Below are 10,227 nucleotides of genomic sequence, written 5' to 3'. Positions count from 1 at the left end.
GGCTAGAAAAAGCTTTAATTCCATTTAGTTTTGCCAGGCTTGTAGGTGAACTAATTTTAAGTTGGTCATTTGAGAATATCTGAACTTATTATTGCCTTAGGGAACCTGTTGTTATGAAGCATTTAAGAATTCATCAGTTTCCTGACATTCACTCTAAGGATCCTCAAGGTTTACTTCTTAGGGGTGAAGACAGAATATAAATTCAAGATGAAAGTTTCCAGAGCTTGGGATCCTTTTGATTTTTGTTTCCTTTGTAACTCACTTTTAAAATTTTAAAATGGTTTCCATTTCCTCTCGTACAGGACATTCTGAGAATGACATACATGAAAGTTACTCTCCAGCAATTCTTTTGAAGTCCTTGATTTAAAAAGGCAGTGATACATAGCACAGCTTTCTACATCTAGGAAACACTTTCGACCTTTATGTTTAAACTTGCTGAATCAACTTGGCTGTGAAAAATCAATGACATTGTCAGATGCAACCTATAGGAGGCAGGGCACAACTAACATTTACTTATAAGCTAACTTGCTTTAAGAAAAATAAAAAATTAAAAAGCCAAACTTGAAAAAAATGATTGTGACAATGCAGGGGGATAGAAAGCTTATCGTTGCCCTGGGATTTTTGCTTTTGATCTCCTGTATATGCTACATACATGTGGACTTTCTTTGCTAACTGTATCTTCGAGAACCATGTATAATAGAACAGGTGGCTAACATAGCAGGTTATTTTTAGCTAGATCTGTATATCAAAGCATGATTACTTTCCTGGGTCTTTTCTCTGGAGACAGCCAAAAGAACAAGGAATAGAGTCTCACCTGGGCTCTTTTGCACATGGCAAAACTTGTTAGCCAACACCTATCCCCAAATATGACATAGCATTTTGTGCCTTTGAAAGTTTTGAAAGGGGAAAAGAATCACCCAAACTACCGCCCCATTTGAGAGAGTTAAAGAACCGGTTTTGATTTTGCAAAGGATTGCAAGAGTCAGATGCATCTTTGTGTAGAAGGATTGTACAAGACCCAATGAAGACAAGAAGAAATGAAATATTATTTGTGTATGAGAAACACTGCTGCCAACCCTTATTTTTTTTGACAAGTTAAAATCTAAGACATATAAAATTAAACATCATAATGAAAACAAAGGGCACATTAATAAGCAGGCATCTCTCCATTAGGTTGTTTTCATATAGTATAAAATACTTTGTAATTTTGAAGTGCTGAAATGCCAATATGAACCAGCATCAATGATTTATATGTTTCTGTACTTTAATGACATTTGTTCTGTAGCACTTTCATTTTAAAAATGGAGTAAGAATGTTCATTATAGTTATATAATCTTTCAGTTTTGCTATAGAATGCTTCCAATGAACATCATAAAAATTTTCTGGATAGACAATTATTTATGAACTGAATGAAGTCTTTTCTAATAGTTGAAATAAAATATGCTCAATTCATTTATTGATGATGGCAATTGATGTCAGCCATATCACGTATACCCTTACATAGGATCATAGATTTCTCAGAAGTAATGTAAATTGAATCTCCTCATTCTAAATAGATGGTGAAATTGAGTCCTCCATCTATATATGTGTGTGTGTGTGTGTATATATATATATATATGTATATATATATATATGTAATTGTGTTTTCTCCTATATATATCTACAGACACGTAAACACATACACAAAAGTAAAGATTTTTTTTTTCAATCTGGACCTGTGATATCATCAGTGTCTGGAATTCTGAATGTGGAAACTCCCTCTGCTGATACAAATAGACAACTCTTTCCTAAAAAAAGTAGAGAATTCTTTTCTTAAAAAGTGATTTAGGAAAGTCACTAAGAAACTTAGGGTCTATTACTAGCCAGCTCCTGGAGCAAATTCTTTCCCATCTCTAATCTTGTTTCCTGAACCTCAGCAAAATGTAGGGCATTTAACTAGGTGGTCTCTTAGGTCCCCTCTCCATCTGAAAAGTCTATTCTATAATTTCATGTTTCATTTAAACACATTTATTAAACATTCATTTAACACATTTCTGGGCCTTGGATTATACAAAGTTATATAGCTCCTATTGAATGATGGAAGGGCACTTCTCAGTGGTTGAGGGATGTGCAAATGATCACATAGTTGATGTGTAGAGACAAGATGTAGATCCCAATTCTCCTGGCTCCAAGGTTGGCCCTGTAGACTCTAGAGTGCCTTTCATAAGAAAAACAAAACAAAACAATATGTATTTCCTATTTTTTTCCCTTCTGGTTGTCAAATATTTGGAACATCCTTTTAAAAAACAGTATTTTTAACCAAAGGAAAGCCTATGCTATGTTCCAACTGTACATACAAGACTCAAAGAAATTGAAGGAAATATTCCTTGTTGACCAAGCATAAAACTAAGATTTTCCCAAATCACTGTTTGCCAGGAGAGCAACCGGATCAGGAAAAGTGTATTTACCAGACTAAGGTTCCTTCGATGCACACTATCTCACTGAGGATCTCATTCAGTTCTGGTTTTGAACTGTTTTGCTTTTAAAGGAGAAGCTGAGTGGCACAATAGATACACGACTAAGGTGGGCACTAGGAAACATTGGTTCTAAGCCTGGTGATCATTAGCTGGTTGTACAATCTTTGGGCAAGTTATTTCTTCTCTCGGTTTCCTCTTCACAAAACGTAGGGATTTTGGAAAGGTGGTTCGTAAGGTCTGGGAATCGTTTCTACAACTAATGCATAAAAACATTCATCTGGGTCCTGGGATAATATATAAGCACTCTGGAAACTCCTACCTGTTCTATGGAAAGAAGTATTTTGATGATATTAGTTATTCATATTGCCACCAGCCACATCTAAAGGGGCATTAACGATGGTTGCAATTTCTGCATTTTATGAAAAATTTAAACTCTCCAACACACCTCCCTGCCAGGCTGCACTTAATTTTTCACCTTAAATTTTTATATTCCTCCTGGTTCTAGGCTCTTATTTCTATGGAGTTAGAAAGTCCTAATAGCCCTAAGGGCTAGGCAGTCCTTTTTATTATCATCCTCATGATAGTGATGAAAAAACTGAAACTTCAATTGCAGTTCGTTGAGAAAGTCTAAAACCCTAAATTCACTGCCTGATCAATGTTATAGATACTGACCGGGGTTTAAAAATCCTTTCTGAAGAGACTGACTTCTAAATCTGGAGCAGTGTCACTGCTGAATGTGTATGTACATTGAAGCAAGAGTGATACTGAAGCTATTAATCCTCAGGAGGGCACTATTGAACTAAACTCTCATTACTGTCCTAAGTGGGAAGAGTTATTATTGTTAGCTGATGTGTTTACTTGTTTTATAAAGACTGTAGGTAGGCCTGGGCCGCAACCAGCACATTTTTATTGCATTACAAGAAAAGCACCAGATTTCAACACACAGACTGAAAATAATAAAGACTGAATATACCCAGTACTGAGTGCAACAACTCCGTTCCCTATCAAAGGATCAAAGATATTTGCTCTGAGTCAAACTGAAAAGCCATATTCCTTTAAGGCAACCTATTTGACTTAAAGGTCACTTATTACTGCAATCTAGTTGAAATTCAGAGAAATTATGTTGCCAATTAATCCAGAAAGCATAGAAGAATTACAAAGGCCTATTATAGTTTTAAGATCTATTCAGTAAGAGCCAAAGTGATACCATACTTGGTCGAGACCAGTCAAAATGTACAAATCATTTCTATTTAGAGGTAGACATAGATTTAGTCTTCATTTTACAAAAAACGAGATTACGTCCCAGAGAACTTAAGGGAAAAGGTATAATATACTATACGTTTAAAACAGAATTCTAATCTTTCTGTCACACACTTACTGGCCCAGAAGAAAACAATGGAACGGTCATTCATTTAAAATATTATAGGTTTATTTAAAACTTAATTCTCAACTTGAGTATGCAAAATACAAACTCCAACAAAATGTTCATTTTACTTTGTAGTTTACAAATATACAAAATAGAAGTTTGCTTAAATTTATATTACATATTTATTAGGTAAAGAACTATAGAAAAAAACATTTGTTCTACTTAAGGCATATTTTGGGATAAACCATTGTACAAATTATTGCACATTGAAACCACAGTGCATTATAGACTGTCTGCATAAATTTTTAAAGAAATAAACCAGGTTTATTTACCTGACTTAGGTCATAAATGTAGATCGGAAGACAAAAATATATTTCCTTGTCAAATATGCAGCAGTTTGAGAACTTTGGCTTCCTTTTTTTTGGTACCTTTAGAACCAACAGTCACTAAGCACCATCAATTAGGCTTTCAAAACATTTTCTGTACCTGAATTTCTTCCTCTTCTAACATAATAATGGCTTTTAGAAGGCAAAAAATACAAGATGATCTTTATACTTATATTGCATTGAAACACAATTCAAGGGAATGAAGTCTCCCTTCCCCCATACACAATCTATTTAAACCCTGATATCCGTGACTTCCAGTCACCCCTTGGCATCTTGTAATCCAGGCATATTTTCAAGTTGGATTCAGAAATGGAATGATAAGATCCAGTCACAGACCACAATCTGTCCTTTAAGTTCCTCATTTCTCTTGATTATCCATTTACTTTTGGACTCTTTGGAAGACTTAAAAAAATTTTTTTCCCCATGATTCCTTGAATATAGTGCTTTAGCTGGGTTCCTCCCTCATCAGGAAGACAGTCATGTGAAAAGTAAATACTGAATCTCATTTGGCAGTATGGGTAAAATCCTCTGCTTTGGATTAAAAATGCCTCTTCATGTGTAAGGCAAGGTGGTCGGACCTGGAAAATGCTCGGTCACATTTCTGGCACTGGAATGGGCGTTGACCAGTGTGCTTCCTGTAGTGGCGGGTGAGTTCATCAGAGCGGGCAAATTTCCATCCACAGCCCTCCCAGTCACAGTGATAAGGCTTCTCACCTATAAAAAGAATGAATTTTAAGAATCAATAGTATGAATTTGATGACTGAAGGGTGAAGGGTAATCTACTTTCAATCTGGTTTGAAGACAGGAAATTGCTGAACTAGTTTGGGAACAAGACATGAAGAAATCATCTGCTCGGAATTAAAGGCTTCTTCTTTTTCTAAACATAGATAATAGGGGCTTGTCCTTTAGCAAGTGAATAAGAAGCAAGATTTGTCTTTAAAAAATATTCCTATCCTGTGTCTGTTGTCATGGTATAATGTAACCTTATTTGCATCTTATGTCACCTGAAAATTTAAAAGACATATATATATGTATATATATATACTCATACTCAATTTTAGAGCATCAATAAATTGCAGACCAGGAGTTCATTTTTATAATCATCCTCTCAGACCATTAAGTAATCATAATTCACAAGATTTCCAGGTTATATATTCTATATAATTTTTAAAAAATCCATAAATACAGAATAGCTACCTAGCCAACCAGTATACTACACACCAGATGCATGTTAGAAATTATATTGTTTTGTAGCTTTCCAGGTTATATATTCTGCATAATAATAAAATCATAAATACAGAATAGCCACCTAGCCAATCAGTACTATACACACCAGATGCACATTAGAAATTTTGCAGTTGAGTTTGGTTGGCCCATTCATAAATGCCTCAAACTTTTGTTAAAAGAAAGACCTCAGAAATCGGAAAAGAGGAATTTAATTTCCTGTAATTTGAAAGCACTCCTCCCTATTCTAAAGCCAAAAGTTATCATAAAATTCTGTTCTATAGTAATAAGGTCTAGTGTGTAGAAGTCTTGGGGGGGTGTATTTTCTTCCATGTCTGTTTTCAGTTCAAATTTAAACTTCTGAGTTATACTGTCCTCCTTTCTGGGAATGTTACCTATGAATGACTTTTAATCTAACTACTTTCATCAGCCTACAATTACTATGGAAGTATTCTTCAATAAGCCATAATCTTCACAGAAAGCTCAAACATTACTATTCATGTCTTTCACTATCCTTTAGATATTCTGAAAGCAGTTCAAGCTTAAATATAACTATAAACAAAGGAAAACTGAAAAATGAGTAGTTTAGAAAGTCTGAGGCAACTAGTGTTTCAGTTAGAAATTAATAGAAAAAAAGGCTTGAATCATCTTTAAAAGGATTCAACATAATTATGCACTACAGGGATACAATTTCTTGATTACAAGGAATGATACTGGGATCAAGTTAAGATTATGAAAAGAGGAATAAGGGCTACCTACATATTTTAAGACATAAGTAGAAAGGATTAAACAGATCTACACCTGAATTTTTTAAGTGCCAACAAACCCCAAGTTCATTCATGGGCTCTACTTTGAAGGCAGTCTGGGACCAAAAAAGGGGTGAGCCTACTTTATACCTTGCCAATTTCTTCCCAGAATCTACCAAAAGGGAACATATACCCTTTGTCACGGATACCTGGAGTAGCCAGGTCAGGAGACTTCCATTCTCCTTTCTCCAGTGTCCTACCTGTGTGGGTTCGAAGATGTGCCTTGAGATGAGAACTCTTGGTATAAGTTTTCCCGCAGCCTGCATAATCACACGTGTGGGTGGCTGTCCTTTTCCTGGGCCATGACCTGCGCCCTCTCTTGGGTTTGGGTTCTTCTGGCATGCAACTCCCCGGTGGTATAAGCTCTAAAGGTGAAGAGGGTGGAGTCAGCATCACTCCTTGTACCAAAGGACGAGCAGTTAAAGAATGCTCTTCGAAGAGAGCCACATAACCCTTAGACTGACCTTGATATTGGAGTGGAGTAACCTGGGGCTGCAGCTGGTCGGGCAGGAAAGGAGGGTAGTTGGGTCCGGGGTGGAAGCCAGGGGGTATTGACAATGGATGGCTTATCCCCTGAGGTGAAGGGTGGCAGTCCCTGCTGTTCATCAATTCCTCAGCAGTCAAGGAGGGGGTAGTCCTGCTGGGGAGAGGCCGCCCCAAGGGGAATTCATGGGGCTGCGATCTTTGGCCATTGCTGAGAGGCGGGCCACTGCCCAGGTGGGCCTCCAGAGGCCTGCCGATAGTGCAAGAGGAGACAGCCTCTTGTTTGATCTTGGGGCACATCCGAGGCCCTGTGCTATAGGGGGCCACGACCACAGGGTGGCTGCCATCTGGGCTGCAAGAGGAGAGGTTGCCTTTGTTAACACTGATGATAGACTGACCATTGTACTCCCCCATGTTCAAGGTGGCTTTCACAACAAATTTCCCGTGCAGGCTGCCACCCGGAAGCTGCTGCTGTTGAATATACACAGGGTCCAAATCAGGTCTCATGAGCTCGGCTACAAATCCACCCGAGGGGGACACGTCATTGATGTCAGCCAGGTTAAAGGGGGCAGCGGGAGGTGGTGCAGGCTCCCGGCTGTAAAGAAGACCGCCGCCTCCACCGTTACTGGTGCTGTTGCTGCTTGCTCCGGAGGTGGTCGGACCTCCGGACGTCCCTCCCGGGTCCCCAGCACCCCGCAGCGGGTATGTGAAGCTGCAGTTGGCTGGGGGAGCGCTCGCAGGGCCGCTGCTCGAAGGGGAGGACGAGGCGGAGGCGGACGCTGAAGCTGAGGACACGACGGCGGCCGTGGCTGGTTCCTGGTGGATCAAGGAGTTGGAAAGAATAAAATCAAAGTCCAGCAAATCGTTGAACTCCTCGGCTTCCCGTCTGGACAGGAGCGCAGGATTGTTGTTGGCGCCGCTGCCTCCGTTGCTCTCCAGGTCGGCCGCCGCCACCGCCGCCGCCGCCAGGTCGTAGGGGCGGCCGCTGAGCACTGAAGGAAGCCGTTTCATGTGGGACAGCTCCTCCCGCCACCGCTGTGGGAACAGAGGCAGGAAAAGGCGCGCGTTACTGACCACCCCTGGCCCTGCAGGTCCCACAAATGCGCACTGAACGTCAAGCCACTTTTTACCGCGGGCCCTGGGGAGGCGCGACCCCGCCCTCGAACTCTGGCCCAGGAAGGAACGGAATTCCCTTCTATCAACTTTGCGCCCCCAACTCTAAATGCAAACGAACCCCTTCCGCGTCTCTCGCTCACTTGCTCTTTCTCTTTCCCACCTACAAGGAGAACTGAGCCTAAATAAACTACCCTTGTTCAATCTAGCAGCTGGTGGGAATCCCTGGCACCTCGAAAATCGAGGGCACTCAGGGCTGCCTCGGCCTGAGTCAACATCCGGGCCCAGGGCCCAAGTGTGCAAGGATCCACTCCCGCGTCGGCTCTCCCTTCCTCTAATATCCCGCGACACAAGCAGCGTATGCTAGTCCACCCGAGGGGTCGTCCGCATCCCGTAGCCTTTTGAATTCCGGGTTCGCACAGACAAGGACCCACCGATCCCTACTTCCGAGCTCCCCGGGTTCGGCTCGGCTTCCCTCCCCTCTGCTCTGAGGCTTGGGATCCGACCTAACGAACTTTCGCCTCACGCCCACAGAACACTGCACGGATCGCAGTGTGCAGGGCACTGGGGGAGGTCTACCTATGCTTGTCCCATATGGATACTGACAGCATAAACTCAGAAACGCATACAGGCACTTATATCAGCGAATGAATCCAGTGTCACGGATTGGTAGGGGGCTGCCAGGCTCAGACCACACACACACACACACACACACACACACACACACACACACACGAGTCTTCCCCGAACCTGGACCTTGGACTACAGTGGTTCTCTATTCCTTTCCTCCACCTCCGAGTTGGAGACCCCTGGAGGCGGGGCTCAGTAAAGAAGGAGGGAAACCCCACAGGCCGCAGGCAGCCCCCACCCTGGAATCTCACAAACCCGGGACTATTAGGCTTAATCCGGGAGAAAGTCGGACCTCCAGGGCGCTGGGCGGGCAACCCCAGCCAAGCTTAACTCTCTTCCTCTCTCTATTCCCTAAAGCCCTCGCGGCACCCAGGCAGAAAGCCAAGCCCCTTTCTCATTGGCGCTCAGAGCGTTCAGGTAGGCTTGGGACTTGAGCCCCAACTCCTCTCCACCAACCAGACCCACTTGTTCGGAAGTGCCGTGGCAGTGGCGGCAGCGGCGGCAGAAACAAGCTTGCAAAGCGCATCTTGGCACCTCCCCGGCCCGTAGCATTAGGGAAGAGGGCATGGGGTCGGGATACTCACATTGTTAGGGGCACCTGCTTGCCTCAGGACTTTCTCCTTGCCTGGCGTACCCGCTGCGAAGGTAGAGATGGAGGGTAGCAGAGTGCCGCTGAGAGCCATGTCAAACTCACCAGGTGGCTGCCTACGATCGAGACAAGGGAAGGGGAGCGGGGTTTGGGGGGGGGGAGGGGGAAGAACAGCGACAGAGGGATCAGCATCAGCCCCGGCCCCGAGGCTCACGCGCGCGCGCCTTTCCCAACCCCGGCCACTCTTGTCAAGCTCCGCTCCGCCCCGCCAGAAGTAGCAACGCCAAAGTGCAACCGATCCCATTTCCTCTTCTCTTCGCATCCACCTTCCCCTTCCCCGGGCCCGGCAGCCTGGCGTACATACCTCATTAATCTAGGAGGGGAGGGAAATATCTCCCGGAGCCCGAAGCAGTTGGGGCAGTCGAGTTACCCAGTACAAGCAACAAAAATCCCCCAAAATTAAAAAATGCAAAAAATAAAACCGGAGGTGTGGGGGGGGGGGGGGGGGAAACACCAAACAGCAAGACCAACAGCTCTCCCAAGAAGTTAAAAAATATTTTCTGAGATGAAACAAAATTTTCTTAAAGTCTCTTAAAAATAGAAAAAAAAAACTTGTAAACTTTAAAAAATCTTCAATAAACAGTCGCGCGGCCGCTCCTGCGTTCCTTGCCCAGTAGCCCTGAATGCAGAGATTTGTTTGTGGATGGGTGGGTGATGCCTTTGGGTATTAGCAGGGGCCACCGCCGCCGGAGGTGCCGCACTGGGACGACGCGGCCAGGTAAGGCAGGCTGGAAGAGGAGGCGGTGGCTGTCAGCAGCGGGACGGGACTCGCGGTGGCGCGAGGAGATTCCCCGGGACTGCGAGCTCGCGCGGTTGGTGGCTGCCCCGCTGCCATGGGGAGCCGCGGCTGCTGAATGGAGAAGGCTGTGCAGGCGGAGCACTGGGGTGCTCGGATGGGAGGGGTGGGAGGTGTGGGGCGGCGGCGGGGGCGGGGGGCCAGGGAGGGGGGGAGAGGGTTAAGAAAAAAGGAGGGGTCTTGAGGGTGGCGGGGGGAGCTTCTCGACGGGGCTCTCTATCGCTGCCGCTGCCGCTGCCGCTGCCCCGGCTCCCGCGCGCGCCCTGCACTTGGGCTACTCCAAGGTTGGGAACTGTCAAGCCTAGAGCGGGTCCTACC

At 44.0% G+C, this 10,227-nt stretch overlaps 1 protein-coding gene across 3 annotated transcripts; it reads right to left on the bottom strand.

Annotated features, from left to right (window-relative positions):
• Positions 1–3,893: 3,893 nt before the first annotated feature.
• On the bottom strand, positions 3,894–9,976 carry KLF4 (Kruppel like factor 4). 3 transcript variants are annotated; one of them, XM_044657015.1, is made up of 5 exons: positions 9,418–9,976; positions 9,049–9,169; positions 6,703–7,756; positions 6,439–6,603; positions 3,894–4,922 (listed from the first exon to the last, which is right to left on the bottom strand). In XM_044657015.1, exons 1-5 carry the CDS (start codon positions 9,420–9,422, stop codon positions 4,747–4,749), a joined length of 1,521 nt encoding a protein of 506 aa, XP_044512950.1. In that variant the 5' UTR covers positions 9,423–9,976; the 3' UTR covers positions 3,894–4,746. The 3 variants fall into 3 exon arrangements, with proteins under 3 accessions (XP_044512950.1, XP_044512949.1, XP_044512951.1); XM_044657014.1 differs by having other exon boundaries at positions 6,439–7,756; XM_044657016.1 differs by lacking the exon at positions 9,049–9,169 and having other exon boundaries at positions 6,439–7,756.
• Between the last annotated feature and the right edge of the window lie 251 nt (positions 9,977–10,227).

This window comes from Gracilinanus agilis, chromosome 1, assembly GCF_016433145.1.
Source record: "Gracilinanus agilis isolate LMUSP501 chromosome 1, AgileGrace, whole genome shotgun sequence".
Classification (NCBI taxonomy): domain Eukaryota; kingdom Metazoa; phylum Chordata; class Mammalia; order Didelphimorphia; family Didelphidae; genus Gracilinanus; species Gracilinanus agilis.
The sequence above is the reverse complement of the archived record's forward strand: the minus strand, read 5'-3'. Positions and strand labels throughout refer to the sequence as shown.